Source organism: Mustela nivalis, assembly GCF_964662115.1.
Source record: "Mustela nivalis genome assembly, chromosome: 5".
NCBI classification, from domain to species: domain Eukaryota; kingdom Metazoa; phylum Chordata; class Mammalia; order Carnivora; family Mustelidae; genus Mustela; species Mustela nivalis.
In genome coordinates, this window is record NC_139024.1 from 12,268,948 (window position 1) to 12,287,716 (window position 18,769).

The following is an 18,769-nucleotide window of genomic DNA, read 5'->3' on the forward strand; positions in this document are numbered from 1 at the left end:
CTTGCCAATAGTAACAAAGCTTGATTTAAAAAAACATCTAGGTCTGTAATCAGTGGATCTATTCCTACTACATTTCTCTTCTTAGGATGGTCAACTGTCTTCCCAAGGATCAATTTAAAGGTTTTTATGTGGTTTAGCTTAACTGAGTCACCCAGGTGACCCCGTATGGTTTAGCTATTAAATTTTCAATTAAGCTAACAGATAAAAATGTCTAAGTAGTATAATAAATCGCTATTTATTTTCCTAAAAATATATAGTAGCAGAAACAAAAATAATACGTGTAACACTTCCAAGATATTTTAATGTTCTCATAATTAATAAGAACATTGAGGCAATCCTACTACAAATTATACATGAAAGATTTTCAACTTTAAAACCACTATCCTTTATAGTTAGGCCTAATTTATAAAGCACAGTGGTTTTAAAGTTGAAAATATATATATTATACAGTAGAGTACATACTGTGATTGTTCTATAATAAAATACAATATACAGAATTAGAATCCAAATGATTGCATATAGACTTTAATACTTCTTAGAGAACAAATCTGGTAACTTAATTTCTACCTTGTTGAAAGCCACTCCCTGTTCCAAGGGATTCAGGGTGTTGGCTGCGGCAGCTGCAGCCGTGAGCTGTGCTGTGAGAGCCTGCAACTGCACAACAAGACCAGCGTCCAGGGCCTGCAGAATTGAAGGCTGAGGCTTCTGCTGCTGTAGCTGTAAAGTTTGTATTAACTGCTGAAGCTGAAGGAGAAGAAAGGAAAATTATTACAAATAGATACTGGGTTTTATCTGTAAGAATGCCAATCTTAAAAAAAAAAAAAAAAAAGAATGCCAATCTTTTAGTCAAAAAGATTCACTGTTACACAGTCTTTGGAGATCAAGAGAAAACAGATACTAATTCAAAGTAAGATAGTTTTTAAAAAATTGTGTGTGCCACCTTTAACAGTCCTTAAGAAGTCTGTCTTGCTTCTGGAAAGCCAGAGAACTTTAAGCCAAATAAAGTGGTCATACAATGACAGACAAAGAATTCATTACATACAGACTGATTTTTTTCACTAAGCTTTTCTTTTAAAGATTTTATTTATTTATTTAGAGTGCGGGCACAAGCTGGGAGTGGGCCAATGGGAGAGAGGATCCCAAGCAGAACACTTGCTGAGCGTGGAACCCAAAGCAGGGCTCCTGAAGGGGGTTCCACACAGGGCTTGAACCCATGACCCTGAGATCACGAGCTGAGCCAAAATCAAGGGCTGGAAGCTCAAATGACTGAGGCACCCAGGTCCCCATCACTAAGCTTTCATTGCTTCTTCAATTAACTCCTTAATCTCTGTAGTAAAACAAAACAACAATAACAACAACAAAAAACAAGCACTGACAGCAATTGCTTTTGCTAGCTTTCAGATTTACCATCAGATAACACATTTCCTGAAAGCAGGAAAGGCAAATAAGAAATTTGGCTCTTGGAGAATTCTGAAACTAAGGAAATTAAAAGTGAATAGTGCCAGTAAGAGTTGAAATCAAATCCCTGTTCCTTCTATTCATCCATCCTCTTAAAAACCAGAAACAACAGTAAGATCCTGAAGATATTCACAGTTAAGTAAACCCTATATACATCTAAGAAGTAACTAATACTTTCCTAATCAAGATCTCAATCTGACTTGAATCTGAAAATGATCAATTTACAATAGTAATAAGACATGTGTACTGTTTAGGTGAAGATTAACTTACAGTGGGAGAAGGTACAAAAGCCATCCCAGATGAAAGTAATTTCATGCCCATCTACAAGAGCTACATTAAGAAACAAACGAGTCATTTGGCTACCAAATAAACTGTAACTACAAACTACTAATAGGATAGCAAAGAAACTAATACCAAAACATATGATAGCTTAGTTACTGCACTGAAGAAGCTCCAGAACAGACAGGATGGTGAGAGGGAGGAGGAAAAGTAGGAAAAAAGGGAGGGAGAGGAAGAAGGGGCAGAGGGGGAAAGAGAGAAGAGGGTTAATGCCATATTTTCTCCTTTACACATTTTAACTACTCCTTTTGACATGAGCATTTTTCCAGACAGCACTGTTACTGTTTCAGTCAGGTTCAAACCAGTGAGGGATCCCACTTTCCTTCTACTCTTGACTTAATAGTAGTCTATCAATTACTAGGTCTTCTTAACTCTCTTTGCACTACTTCTGGAAAAATCACTTCTCCTGCCAAAAGTATTTATTTTAATAAGTATCATTTAAAATGAGAACATTTGCTTTATGAATTATTTTCAAAATATCATTAATCACAAGATTAAAATTAATAATTTGATAATTTTAGCTAATATCCAATTCAGTTTCCCAACTGACCCCCAAAATGGAGAAACTGGATCTAATCTGACAATAACTAAATTAGGTTTTACATGTTTAAAACTCTAGAATGGTCCCTTTTTTCTGAAGTGTGTCATTTTGAGAGGGTCTGCTACCCTACTATTTCTCACATACCTATTACTTCCCTTTTATCATTCTTACCAAAACGAAAATACTTCCTTATCCCTAGGCTTCTTGCCTCTCCCACCCACTAAAGTACGGTTCAGATCGATGACTTCAATATGAAAAAGTTCCCCACTGCTTAGCATATGAACTCCTTGTTTTTCAGCCCATCATTTCCATCTTTTGAAACCAGATCCACACTTAGGTCTACCATGTCAACTCTGTCTTCATTAACTTACATGCACAGGCCATCTAACCTTCCAAACATCTCAACTCTGAAAGAGCTTTGCATATCCAACACTTATGCCTCCACACACTCTATTCACTCATTCTACAAAAATGTACCAAATGTTTGTTACAACTTAAACTCTGGAGACACAGCAGTAAACAAAACAAATGAAAAAAATTCTCATCCTTATAGAGCATCTATTCTGGTGGGAAGAGATAGAGAATAAATAAAAAAGTTGTATAATGTAACAGAAAGAAAGTAGGTGATACAAAAAAGGAGCATAGGGGAATGAAAGAATGTGCAGTTTTAAGTCACTTTTTGAAGGCTTTATTAAGGTGAAACTTAATCAAAAACTGGAAGTGGCTGAAACCTCATGAATATTTGGGAAAAGAGTTCAGGGGGGAAGAGGGGTCTTATTGCACAGATCACAATTAATTTGGTTTTTAAAGGACAGGTAAAGAAAGGAGATGCAAAGAATGGGCTATCCTCAAAACCTACCATGAGAGTTTCATTTTGTCTCACTTCAAATGGCACTTCCTCAAAAATACCTTCTCTTGGCAACCCTCTCTAATTCTGACCCCTTTTCCCAAACCCAGTCACTTTAAAAACTTATCCTGTTTTAAGTCATGTATCACCATCTAAACAAATTTTTATACTTTCTTATATTTTTCTCCCCTAACATAGAAAGACATCTTTCCTAGGAGAGAGGACATCCCTGTCTTGTTACTGGAGTAACACCTAATAATGTTTACACAAATTATGTACTAAGTCAGTATTTTGGTATGAAATGAAGTTTTTATAAAACAGTGCATAAGGGCACCTGGGTGGCTCAGTGGGTTAAGCCTCTGCCTTCAGCTCAGGTCATTATCCCAGGTTCCTGGGGTCGAGCCTTCTCCCCGCCCCCCCCGCCCCCCCCCCCCCGCCTGCCTACTTGTGATGTCTCTCTCTGTGAAATAAATAAAATCTTTTTTTAAAAAAAGTGCATAAAACAATGCCTTACTAAATGAAAAATCGAGTTACAAAGTAGTATCCATAGTGTGATCTCATTTTTACAGAAATAACATATCCTTAAGGTGGTACAGTATAAAAAAATACATTAAGAAAATAATGAGTTCTAAATCACTGTTGATTTAACAAAAAAAACTGCTCACCTGTTGGCCTTGAGGACTTTGTAAGATCTGAGCTACTGCTGCAAGTGTATCTGTGTTTGTTATCTGAGACACCCACGGATCTGGCAGACCTTGGACCACATTGGCTGGAGTAACAGGCGTCACAGGAGTTCCTTTTAATAAGACATCATACCCACCCAAATAAATACGTAAGTAAATAAAAGTAAGACTTGGAAAGGTAGAGAGATTTGCTTTGATACTTTCATAAAATATATATAAATTCAGATGTTTTTATTTTATTCTCTGATTACAGAATTAGATAGATTGGGGAAAAAAAACAAAACACCAAAAGGATCTGTCCATACTTGTCCTCATTAACTAAACTACTACTTTAAAGTAGCCTACAATACTTAGAAATCTTTAAAAATCTTACTACAGAAGAAAATTCAAGGACATGAGGAAATGTTAAAAATATAATCAAAATATTAGAAAACAATATGTATAATATAAAACTATTTTTCTTTAAAAATGGACATGCATGTGTACAAACACAAATACAACAAAAACTAAATATATACCAAATGTGAATTCCTGAACCATGGTAACAAATTCTAAAATGTCATTTAAATACACTTTAAAAAACAAGATTTTGAGATTATTACTAAAGCATTCTTGGCTCCATTAGATAATTTTTTTCAGGGTTCCTTATAAATATTAAATTCCCCTACTATACTACAATTTGATTTACATGCAAGTTTATGGACAGCCTAAACCAGGAAAAAACATAAGTGACATACCATTTTCCTAAAGGTCACTATATTTATGCTTCTAGGATTTCAAATATTCAGCTTTTTGATTTTTAGAAAAGAATTATACACAAATATAAATTCTGTTTATTTTTCCTTCAAATTACATTTCCTTTCCATTACTTAATGCTAGATCAATTCTCCTACACTGTCAAATTGTTACTTTATAAATGAATAATCACCTGGGGGGGGGAGAATATTTAGAAAACAAATTCCTATCAAGGTAACATACCTGGGGTGTTGCTCATAGCAGCAGTAGTACTGGCCAAAACAGGTGTGACAACTGGGGGAGGAATCCCTGCTGCCATGTCCAAAAGAGGCTGAATAATCTCACTCTTAAACACATTATTCTTCTGCCATAAGTTTAATACTCTCACTATTTTACTCTAGAAGAAAAAAGAAAAATGACACTTTGATTTTTTGCTTGCAAAACAGCACAGTCATTTCACAGAGACTATTCAAACAGTGGATGGGAAGGATAGATTAAAATACTTCTACTGTAGTACTTCCTGCCCCTGAAATCATGTTTCTGTAATTCTGATTTGCTAATCTTAATACACTTGAAAGAAAAATGTTCATTTTGATAAATACACAAGATAAATGAAAGCTACATTTCGTAGAAGAAAGGAACAGCAACTAGGTTTCAGCTTCTACATGAGGTCTAATGAGATCGACGGAGAGGTTTGCCTGCAGAGTGTGTAAGTTGCTGAGGTGATCAGGATTTACCTCAGCACCAAAGCTATACTGTCAGGTGATTTTTAACTTTATGTTTTAAACAAATGACAAACTTTAAGACAAAGTCCTTATCTAATATGACTTTCTGTAAAAAGATTTTATTTATTTATGAGAGAGAGAAAGCACAAGTAGGCAGAGTAGTAGGTAGAGGTAGAGGGAGAAAAGAGGCTCTCCACTGAGCAGAGAACCTGATGCAGGGCTCGATCTCAGGACCTGGGGATCAAAACTGAACTGAATGAAGGCAGCTGCTTCAGTTCAGCCGACTGAGCCACCCAGGCGGCCCCTAACATGACGTTTTAAAACTTTATTATTGCAATCAATCCAATGAGAAAAGTAAACAAAATTTCCAAATCAGTATCCCAAAATATGTAAATTTCTAATACCTTTGAGCATATATAAAGAACCCTTTTTTATTCTCTCTCAGGGTCCAAAGTCTGTTTACATGGTACAGAATATTTATTCATTCAGATCTAGAAGACTTACTAGTGTGGTTACCTGCACTACTAAAACTCTACCACAATAAAAGAATTTTAAAATGCCGAAACTCATTTTAGACCCAAAGGCACCTCCAGATTTAAAGTGAGGGGGTGGAAAACAATTTACCATGCTAATGGACATCAAAAGAAAGCTGAGGCTGGATTTTAAGCGAAAGCCTATAATAAGAGATGAGGAAGGACACTGTATCTAGTTTAAAGGTCTGTCCAAAAAAAAGCTCTAACAATTTAAATATCTATGCCCCTAACACAACAGCAGCCAATTATATAAACCAGTTAATAACAAAAATCAAAGAAACACATTAACAATAATACAATAATAGTAGGGGATTTTAACACCCCCCTCACTGAAATGGACAGATCATTTAAGAAAAGATCAACAAGGAAACAAAGGCTTTAAATGACACATTAGACCAGATGGACATCAGAAATATATTCAGAATATTCCATCCCAAACCAACATAATACACATTCTTCTCTAGTGTACATGGAACATTCTCCAGAACAGATCACATCCTGGGTCACAAATCAGGTCTCAAATGGTACCAAAAGATTGAGATCATTCCCTGCATATTTTCAGAACCAAAATGCTTTAAAACCAGAACTCAATCACAAGAGGAAAGTTGGAAAGAACTCAAATACATGGAGGCTAAAGAGCATCCTAGTAAAGAATGAATGGGTCAACCAGGAAATTAAAGAAGAATTTAAAATATTCATGGAAACAAATGAAAATGAGAACACAACTGTTCAAAATCTTTGGGATACAGCAAAGACGGTCCTGAGAGGAAAGTATATAGCAATACAAGCCTTTCTCAAGAAACAAGAAAGGTCTCAAATACATAACCTAACCCTACACCTAAAGGAACTGGAGAAAGAACAGCAAATAAAACCTAAACCCAGCAGAAGAAAAATAGTTAAGTATCAGAGCAGAAATCAATGAAATAGAAACAAAATGAATAGTAGAACAGATCAACGAAACTAGGAGCTGGTTCTCTGAAAGAATTAATAAGACTGATAAATCCCTGGCCAGACTTATCAAAAATAAAAGAGAAAGGACCTAAATTAATAGAATCATGAATGAAAGAGGAGAGATCACAACCAAAATCAAAGAAATACAAACAATTTTAAGAACATATTACAAGCAACTATACACCAGCAAATTTGACAATCTGAAAGGAATGGATGCATTTCTAGAGACATACAAACTACCAAAACTGAACCAGGAAGAAATAAAAAACATGAACAGACCCATAACCAGTAAGGAGATTGAAGAAGTCATTAAAAATATCCCAACAAACAAGACACCAGGGCCAGATGGGCTTACAAGAAGAATTTTTTTTTTTTTAAAGATTTTATTTATTTATTTGACAGGCAGAGATCACAAGTGGGCAGAGAGGCAGGCAGAGAGAGAGGAGGAAGCAGGCTCCCTGCTGAGCAGAGAGTCTGATGTGGGGCTCGATCCCAGGACCCTGGGATCATGACCTGAGCTGAAGGCAGAGGCTTTAACCCACTGAGCCACCCAGGTGCCCCACAAGAAGCATTTTTAAAGAATTAATACCTATTCTCCTGAAACTGTTCCAAAAAAATTAAAATGGAAGGAAAACTTCCAAACTTATTTTATGAGGCCAGCATTACCTTGACCCCAAAACCAGACAAAGACCCCATCAAAAATTACAGAGCAATATCCCTGATGAACATGGATGCAAAAATTCTCACCAAAATGCTAGTCAAATGGATCCAACAGTACATTAAAAGGACTATTCACTACGACCAAGTGGGATTTATTCCTGTTGAACCAACATCCGCAAATCAATCAATGTGATACAATACATTAATAAAAGAACAAAAACCATATGATACTCTCAACAGATGCTGAAAAAGCATTTGACAAAGGACAGCATCCTTTCTTGACCAGAACTATTCAAAATATAGGGATAGAGGGTACATACCTCAATATCAACAAAGCCATCTATGAAAAATCCACAGCGAATATCATTCTCAATGGGGAAAAACTGAGAGCTTTTCCCCTAAGGTCAGGAAAATGGCAGGGATGTCCACTATCACCACTGCTATTCAACATAGTACTAGAAGTCCTAGCCTCAACAATCAGACAACAAAAAGAAATAAAAGGCATCTGAATTGGCAAGGAAGACGCCAAACTCTCACTCTTTGCGGGTGATATGATACTTTGTGTGGAAAACCCAGAAGATCACTCCAAAACTGCTAAAACTCTTACAGAAATTCAGTAAAGTGTCAGGATATAAAATCAATGCACAGAAACCAGTTACATGTCTGTATACCAACAGCAAGACAGAAGACAGAGAAATTAAGGAGTCAGTCCCATTTAAAATTGCACCCCAAACCATAAGATACCTAGAGATAAACTTAACCAAAGAGACAAAGACTCTGTACTCAGAAAACTGTAAAGTACTCATGGAAGAAATTGAGGAAGACACAAAGAAATGGTAAAACGTTCCATGCTCATGGCTTGGAAGAAAAAATATTGTGAAAATGTCTATGTTACCCAGAGCAATCTATACATTTAATGCAATCCCTATCAAAATACCATCAACATTTTTCAAAGAAATGGAACAAATAATCCTAAAATTTATATGGAACCAGAAAAGACCCCAAATAGCCAGAGGAATGTTGAAAGAGAAAGCCAAAGTTGGTGGCATCACAGTTCCAGACTTCAAGCTCTACTACAAAGTTACAATCACCAAGACAGTATGGTATTGGCAGAAAAACAGACACATAGATCAACGGATCAGAATAGAGCCCAGAAATGGACCCTCAACTCTATGGTCAACCAATCTTTGACAAAGCAGGAAATAAGTCCAATGGAAAAAAAAAAAAAGTCTCTTCAACAAATGGTGTTGGGAAAACTGGACAACCACATGCAGAAGAGTGAAACCGGACCATTTCCTTACACCACATACAAATACAGACTCAAAATGATGCAAGACAGGAATCTATCAAAAACCTTAAGAACACAGGCGGCAATCTCTTTGACCTCAGCCACAGCAACTTCTTCCTAGAAACGTCACCAAAGGCAAGGGAAGCAAGGGCAAAAATGAACTATTGGGACTTCATCAAGAGCAAAAGCTTTTGCACAGCAAAGCAAACTGTAAACAAAACCAACTGACAGACAACTGATAGAATGGGAAAAGGTATTTGCAAATGACATATCAAATATAGGGCCAGTATTCAAAGTCGATAAAGAACTTAACAAACTCAATACCCAAAAAACAAATAATCCAATCAAGAAACGAGCAGAAGACATGAACAGACATTTCTGCAAAGAACACATCCAGATGGCCAACAGACACATGAAAAAGTGCTCAACATCGCTCGACATCAGGGAAACACAAATCAAAACCAGAGTGAGATTCCACCTCACACCAGTGAGAAGGGCTAAAATTAACCCGTCAGGAAATGACAAGTGTTGGCAAGGATACAGAGAAAGGGAAACCCTCCTACATTGTTAGGTGGGATGCAAGCTGGTGCAGCCACTCTAGTAAACAGTATGGAGGTTCCTCAAAAACTTGAAAATAGAGCTACCCTATGACCCAGCAACTGCACTACTCGGTATTTACCCTATGGTGATCCAATGGGGCACATGTACCCGAATGTTTATAACAGCAATGTTCACAATAGCCAAACTATGGAAAGAACCTAGATGTCCATCAACAGATGAATGGATAAAGAAAATATGATGTGTATATGAGTATGTGTGTGTGTGTGTGTGTACACACACACACACACACACACACGAATACTATGCAGCCATCAAAAACCCCAAATCTTGCCATTGCAATAATACGGATGAACTAGAGGGTATTATGCTAAGTGAAGTAAGTCAATCAGAGAAAGAGAATTATGATCTCTTGTATATGAGGAATTTGAGAGGCAGGATGGGGGTCAATGGGGAGAAGGGAAGAAAAAATGAAACAAGATGGGACCGGGGAGGGAGACAAACCATAAAACACTCTTAATCTCAAGAAACAAACTAAGGGTAGCCTAGGATGGCTGGATGATGGCCACTGGTGAGGGTATATGGTATGGTGAGTGCTGTGAATTGTCTAAGACCGATGATTCACAGATCTGTAACCCTGTAACATTATATGTTAATTTTTAAAAAATTTACTGTGTGACTATGAATTCCTTTAAAGAATGCCTAATATACAGAAGGGGTTCAATAAATGCATGTTGTAAAAAAAAAAAAATGAAATAAAGGTTAGAATTCAAAAAATTAAAAAATGAAATAAAATGCAGTTATTTTCTGCTAACTGTTTAGCAAATCCATTTTCCATAGACACTAAATAGGTAAATATCAGTTCAAATAATCAAAACATGAAATTAGTTGTGCGTGAGAATAAATAAGCTTTCAGTCTAATTGCAAAAGCTTATTTATAGCCAGTTTCTTTATCACCAATTGCTTCAATAAATTAAAAAAATAACCAAATCAACTACATCTCTCCATTTTTTGTTTAAGATGCTAAGAATCTCAGAATGTGGATAGTATAATAACTAAATACGCAAATTCAGAATTACTAGGAGGAAAGAGTAACATAAAATCATAGTAAAGATAAACTAGTTTCATTAAGAGCAAAGGGTAATACACCGACTTAAAAAAAAAAAAAAAAAGCCAGCATACCTTGTCATCCCCAGGGCAACGATATAAATTCTGGAAAGTGCTAATGATGTTATTACTAAATCTGGGTGCAAACACATCCTTTTCTTGACCAAACTGATGTCGAGATTGTCGCACAATGGAGTCAATAACATAAAGTCCAGGTACCTTGTATTCTGGTTTACACTGATGGAAAAAAGAATAGGAAGGGAAGGAATGAGAAGGCAGCATTTATTATAAATCCTATACAAATACAGAAACAATCATTATGTAGACGTAATGAATGTTCAGACATTGACTATTCCACACCATCTGTCTCTGGAATGGCATTTTAATCTATTTTGGCTGTTCCATTCACCCAATTCAACTGCCAATCACCTACGTTTCAAAACAGTATTGCATAACTGGCTTGAGTGACAAAAGCCAAAAGGATAAATAAGGTACCATTATAACCACCCCCCCCCCAAAAAATTGTTTGATGACTTTGAAAAGCCACACACAAGGAAAACAACAAATTCAGGAAAGAGCTCTAGAAAAAGCATTGCCAACATACTCATTAGAAATCATCTGAAAACCTTTTACAAAAAGTTTTCTGTACTAATGAGGAGCACTGTAACATTCTAAATACACAGAGCCCAAAGTTTCAGAAGTTTCCTCAAATACCACATCTATAAGAAAGATAAGACACAACCATTATGATTCCAGGAATCTATCCTATTTTTTAGCTACTCCACTGATAAATGTTTCTCAATCTTCTTATCCACCACCCAAATTGAGGAAAATACCTCCTACTTTCTTGCCACAGGCTTTTCTTCTAGCCTATCTGGTTAGGGAAGCACAATGAAGAATCCTTTTAGTATCAAGGTTACTGCTCCTGGTTTGTCACCATATCCAGAAGTGCAAGAAAACCTGCTTTCCAAGTTTATGTTAATTAACATGGAATTATAGCTGCAAAAAGCAGCTTCAATTTTTGGGTGTAATTAGCTAAGTATCTTACCCAAAGTAATTTCCTAGAAATCACATATGGCACTGAAGCACAATTATATTCTTGAAAAATCCTTGGAAACCTGAGTACCAGTGAGAACAGGATCCTTAATCCACCCCTAACACACACATACATGTTTCTAATGGCACTTTTGGCTGAAACAATGAGTGATTTCATTCTGCAAAAAGACAAGATGATGTTCATCTACTATACTTCATCTGTTTCTTCAAATACTTAAAAACCTTATCCTTAGATTCTTTCTTACATCAAGAAAATAAAAAGACCTTTAGCATCAATTCACAAGTATCTATTTTAACACTCTGACTGTTAAAAACCTGAAATATTTCTTAAGAGGGCAATAATGTTGGTGTTTGGATACTGAAGTTTTAAGTTTAACCTACATAAAGGTTAAAAATACCTGCTCTGTTGTAAATTATGGTTTTTGAATGCCTGAAATAGTATTCCCTCATGTTCCTAAAACATCTAGCATATTCATCCTTCAGTTCATGTATCTGGCTAAGGCTATCTTCCTTTGACTACCACACATCCAAAGAAATATCAACCTAACTGAGCAAATAATTTATCTCAGTAAAGAAAACTTAAAATTTAATGAAAAGCAGGACATCAACTTTGTTAAAATTTATCTAGTCCCTAATGCCACAAATATAGATAAGTGATTAATATTTATTGATTGACCTGATTTACTGGCATCTTAATTTTGCTAAAGACAAAAAAAAATTGACATAAATTATTTCATATACATGATTACCTCAACAGAATTTTTAAGTTGTTTATAAGAGCTTTAAAAATTAATACTGAGGGGCGCCTGGGTGGCACAGTCAATTAAGTGTCCAACTATTGATTTCAGCTCAGGTTCCGACCTAGGGTTCTCCTATTAAGCTCTGGGTGGGGCTCTGCACTCAGCAGGGTGTCTACCTGAGATTCTCTCCCCCTTTCCCTCTGCTCCCCCCACCCCATGCTTTCTCGCTTTCAAATCTTTTAAAAAAATACTGAATGGTAAGTAATGAATGTACTAAATTTTTAAAAAATACATCTTTTTCACTGATTCATAACAAAAACGCAGTTTACAAACTCACAACACAGAAGAATCATGAGAGCATAAGATAATAAATGGACCTTTTGAGGCCTACTATGAAGATTCTGAAAGCTTCAAACATATATTAGCAGTTTAGTGATAAACTATAAGGCCTAAGGGAAAAAAAAAAGTCTTCATCCACGGTATCTTCAGATATACCTATATTAAGATGTGTAGAACGATTTTCCCTCACTTGTAGAGTAGGCATTTTTGCCACATAGAATGGGGGGGGATCGTAAGTATGACTTAATGTTTTAAAATAACTTAGTAATTGGTAAACTTAGCTGAGTCACCAACTATAAACCTAAGGAAAAATTAAGACCAAGAACCTGAAATGTTTCTTCAATTTCCTCTTCAAGTTCTATCAGTACTGAATATACAAGAATCCCTAAGACTCTCCACTGGTATAAGGAATTTTTACTCTTTAAATAATAATAATAAAGTCATGTCATATTAAGTTTTCAGTTATATCATCTTTAAACTACATCCTAGTAATTTTCAATTTCTTCTGCTGCAGAAATAATTTTGTAGAGAGAAAGTCAATAACACAGGGAGAATCCACTTTTAAACATATTATATGACTTTCATTCTAAGGTTATTCAAGCTATTACATGAACACCATTAAAAGCCAAGAGTTTTTTGGCAAAAAATCCTCTCTCGGTGACCTGGACCACATACTTTGCAATATATAAACACTCCTTATATAATGATTTTATTATTAGAATTTTTGCTGCCACTTTCTGCTCTAAAAGTTAACATTAGGGACACCTGGGTGCCTTGGTTGGTTGGGCATCCAACTCTTGATTTCAGCTCAGGTCATGATCTCAGGGTTGTGAGATCGAGGGGCTCGGCACTGGGCATGGAGCCTGCTTAAGATTCTCTTTCTCCCTCTCTTTCTGTCCCTACACCCCCGCTCACGCATTCTGGAGTGCTTGTTCTCGCTCCCTCTCTCTCTCAAAAAATAAAAAAGTTAACATTAAAGGAAGTAGAGCTCCAATGGTAAATACAGGAGCATGTGGCTGCACTTGCAAAGCACTGAATGGTACAGACAAGAGCTTTTAAGTAAGGGCTATTCCCAGGACACGGTCATACCTAATACTATGTGAGTTCTCAAAGTGAATACTGGAGAAACATCCTCTCCTGTTTCTGGGAGGAGGTAGAGAAAAGGAAGAGACAGCCAGCAGCATTCTGTTCTTAACAAGGTGTATCTTAGGAGAAACTACTTAACCAAAGCCTGATCTGCAGGGGTTTAACCAGAGCCTCACTGACCTAGTGTAAAGAAATTACAGCCATCCTGTCCTGTCTAAGAAGGATTAAGAAAAACTGAGAAGCATGTGTTAAGGCCATGGCCCAGAGGTACAGGCTCTATAAAAAACCTAACATCATACTCAATGATGACAAACTGAAAGTTTTCCCGCTAAGTATGGGTGACAACCAGGAATGGATACCCCCACCACCACTGCTTTTCAACATCATACTGGAAGTCCTAGATAATGCAACAAGACAAGAAAAGGAAATAAAGGTATACAGATCAGGAAGGAAGGTTCAACAAGAACTAAACACATATAATACTCTTAATTGAGCCTGTGAGATCTTCACTGCTGACTCTGAACCTCTATCTACGTGTTACTTAAGGAAATAACATTTAACTACAGAACTCAGAGATACAAAATAAGTGGAAAGACTAAGTGGTATTTTTCTTTTAAGATGGCAAACATACTGTTTTTGTGTTGTTTTCAAGACTTCTGTTGATTCAAGTTTTCCTAAAGGTGTGAAGCTGAAAGGGATGATAAGGAATCACTAATTCCTTCCCTCTTTATACTTAGAGAGTCGTGGGCACCCAAGCAAGGAAGCAAGAGGTGGACAGGGCTTTGATACTTCACTGACATAAAGTATCATCATATAACTATAGGAGAAGGGAGATGACAAGGAAGAAAAAAAAGTATTATCCCAGTTCCTGATGAAACAAATCTAAACAAATCCAAATTTAAAGTACAGCTTAGTAAAATATTTCAGATTAACCTCAATGTGATAATACTGAAACTGAAGAAAAGTAGTAACAGTTTGTAACTAATAATAACCTAATATTTTTCGGTTTGAATAAAGGACATTTTGCTCTTTGACTACAGAAATCCATTCTATTTGATGAGTCCTTAAGAATCTAAAAAACATTCTGACAAAGAAGATATAAAGCTGGCTGGAATTTAACTCCTTAAGTAAAGGTGAAATGAGGGTAGTATTTTTTAAAAATAATCTTTAACTAAGACTTACTAGATTAGAAGAATTTAAGTCTACCAATATTAAGTGTGGGTAAAGATGGGAGCAACACAAACACACACTGAATGAGAGTGGGAGTATGATTAGTACAACCATTACATAATTTATTTGGAATTATCTAGCCAAGTTAAAGAAATACAAATCCCACTACCCAGCAATTCCACTCCACAGAAATAGAAACCACACCAGGATAAATATGAAAGTGTATTCTCAGCAGTATACTGTTCATAACTCCAAAAACTGGAAAACATACATACACACACACACACACACACACACATTGCCTATCAGCAGAACAGATAAGCAGAAGTTATTCACGTAATGGAATATATACCAATGAAAAGAAACAAATACTTTTATAATCAACAGGAATAAATCCTAAACATGTAATACTGAGTAAAAACAACTGTACACTAAAGAATATGTAACAAGGATTCCATTTATGCAAAACTGAAAAGCAGGTTGAACTGCTTTAAGAATGCAGACTTAAAGAGTAATACTATGTCAAACAAGAACACGACTAACATAAAACTCAGACTATGTATTACTTGGGAAGAGGTATGATCAAGAAGAGGTAGTTGGAGACTTCAGCCAAAGTTCCATGTCTTGCACTGAGTGGTGGTTATATAGGTAACTTAAAAAAATTAAGCTATGCATATTGTGTCTTCTGCACTTTTCTGTATATGTGTACAAACATTTCATATAAAAAGAAACATTTATATAAACTTCCTTGAGTTCTTAAACACAACAGACAAAACTTTCTCTTAATGCCTAACAATGATAAGCTCAAGATATATTTAAAATGTCAATTTAAGGTGTATGGGATGAAGAACTGATCAAAAATACCCCAGAGCAGGGGCGCCTGGGTGGCTCAGCGGGTTAAGCCGCTGCCTTCGGCTCAGGTCATGATCTTGGAGTCCTGGGATCAAGCCCCGCATCGGGCTCTCTGCTCAGCAGGCAGTCGGCTACCTCCTCTCTCTCTGCCTGCCTCTCTGCCTGCTTGTGATCTCTGTCTGTCAAATAAATAAATAAAATCTTAAAAAAAAAAAAAAATACCCCAGAGCAGAGTTTATTTTTAGTAAGAAGTACATAAGGCAAATGAGAATCTGAAAATTTACTGTTTTTAAACTATCTGTGGCCAACTGCCCAAATCTTTGCATACCCCACACCAGAGGCAAGAAGCCAGAGTAACCTTTCAAGCAATTTTCCTGGCCTATGGGAAATCAGCTTCCACTATTAATTTGCCTTTTCATTTATTACTCTCATTCATTCTTCTATAAATCTCTCATGCTAAACACAGACTCACAAATAACACAGTACCAAAGCGCTGCAATATCTCCCCACTTTTTGCACTATTTGTCTATGATGGATGAAGGAAAAGTACAGACAAGCTAATATATGGTGTTCTGGGACGAGAGGATACCCAAAATTATAAGCTAACATCATTAAATAATCCTTCACATTTTTCTTAGATCTTTCAATTGACTACATGCAATGTACATAACAAACAGACTTTTTCATAAATGTGTTAAAACAGTATTTCCTACTACAAACAATACTCTAATTCAGGGGTTTTACAAATTAGGTTCCATAAAAACAAAGCATCTATGCAGGGATGTCAAGGGTTATGGGGCAGAAAACAAAACAGGTGGAGTGGGCTTCTAGTTCCCTACCATCATCAGTACTGCAGCATTTTTACGAGTGTTTTATCTGCCTCCCTCCACCCCGCCCATAGTAAAGTTCCAGTGAGACTAGGAAAGAGGGAAAAAAAGGTTTCCTCTGGTATTAAATAAAACCATATACAATCTGGAACTTCATCAACACTAAAATAAAATCTTTGTTCTGCAAAAGACCTTGGATCTTGTGTTAAAAGAATGAAAGGACAAGCTACCAACTAAGAAAAAAATATTTACAAACCATCTCTCTGACAAAGGGCTTACATCTAGAATATTATTCAGAACTCTGAAAACTTGACAGTAAAAAACCACCCAATTAGAAAATGAACAAAATATGAAGAGACATTTCACTGAAAATGCCAAAGCTGCATGTGAAAACATGTTCAGCATCATCAGCCATTAGGTAAATGCAAATTAAAGCACAATGAGACACTACTATACATTTATCAGAATAGCTAAAGTGGTAACACCAAGTGATGGCAAAGAATGTGGAAACTGGATCAGTCATACACTGTTGGTGGGAATGTAAAATGGTACAACCATTTTAGGAAAGAGTGGCAGTTTCTTAAGAAACAACATGAACTTACTTTCCCAGAGAAATGGAAACTTATATTCACACAAAAATCCACAGACGAATGTTCCTGGCAGCTTTATTAATAAAAGCCCCCCCAAATGGAAATTATTTAGATGGCTTTCAACGGGTGAATGGCTAGACAAACTGTGGTACATCCATACCAATGGAATGTCATTTAGAAATGAAGGAGCCATTAAATACATGCACAATTTGGATGGATCTAAATAAAATTATACTGAACAAAACAAGCCCATTTCAAAAGTCTATATTTACATAACATTCTTGAAATGGCAAATCAGAGAACAGACTAACGCCCCCAGGAGTTGGGGGGGCGGCGCGGGGATAGAGTAGAAGGTGACTCTATAAAAAGGAGAAGGAACATGATGGCTCCTTGGGGTGATGAACTATGTTATATTCTGACTACAGTGCTGGTTTTATGAATCAATACATGTGATTAAATTGCACAGAACTAAATATACATACACACAAATAAGTGCATGTAAAACTGGTAAAATCTGAGTTTGGTGGACTGTATGAATGTCCTGGTTTTAGTACTTATGCTATCAGGACATTACCACTGGGAGAACCTGGGTGAAGAGTATAGCTCTCTTTACCATAATCTAATGCAAGCATCATCTATTGATTAAATGACACATGAATCTGCAATTTTCACAAACTAGCTTAAAAATGCACTCACGCAACTCAATTTACCATGAACCAACCCACTGCTGAATTTCTGTTTTAAACTGGGTAGGGGTAAAGTATTCAAATTTCTGCCCAAACACTGACTGGCAACGTCATTCCTCTTTGGTTCTAAGTCAGGCTTTAAGATCAAAAGTCTCATGCTCTACTGACTGAGCCAGCAAGGTATCCCTCTAAGGCAGACTTTAAGGTACAACAGCAAGCTGTTGGACTGTGACCAACTGTACAAGTGATGGAAGAGCTGTACAGATTGTTTACCTCATTCACTATGACATAACAGAAATGTGGATGAACCTCTTAACTATGAAAGATATCATTTCAAACCTCTTTCAGGCTGTGGAGAAACTAGATGAAACTTAGAACTCAGTATATAATGACCGAAGACTGTGGAGGGCTAGATAAAACTGAAGCTCCATAAGACCATGAAAACGAGAATCTATACAAAGCTTCTCTAAACCTGTCTGAGAAGTATTTCTCTTAGGAGAAAAATCAAAATATTGTGCCAGAAATTACCCCTGAAGGTTATACATTCTAAATGGAGAATGGCATACCTGGGACTTCTAACTTTCAGACTAAGTTGTTCATACTATGTGAGGTTTAAGTGTGTCCTACTGTCTCTACTAAGAACTCTTTTTAAAATGTGGCCACTGGAGCACTTCATATAATTACTATATTTGAACAGTTCCAAACTGTACATACTGTATGAGGCTTCTCCTCTCAACAGGTTTCTTATTTCTATGTGGAATATTATACCTTGGAATGTCTTGTAAAGAGAGATGAAATTCCACCTTTTTTTCTTTTTAACTTCATCCCTTCACCCCCGCAATACCGACTTGCTTTTCCAGACTGATTCTACAATTATCTCGCAATGGAGATAATTTTGCTCACCCAAGGTTTAAGATTCTGAAGTATCTTATTAAAAGTACCCCTGCTCTAAATAAAAATCAGTAAAAAAACATTTATTGGTAAATTTGTGTTTATCC

General features: G+C 36.2%; 1 protein-coding gene across 1 annotated transcript in view; it reads right to left on the bottom strand.

Annotated features, from left to right (window-relative positions):
• SCAF8 (SR-related CTD associated factor 8) overlaps positions 1 to 18,769 on the bottom strand; it is an 89,724-nt gene that overhangs the window by 30,819 nt on the left and 40,136 nt on the right. The window contains 4 exon segments of the mRNA XM_082731378.1: positions 568 to 744; positions 3,851 to 3,981; positions 4,847 to 5,000; positions 10,501 to 10,662. Coding sequence (XP_082587504.1) covers positions 568 to 744; positions 3,851 to 3,981; positions 4,847 to 5,000; positions 10,501 to 10,662 — 624 coding nt within the window.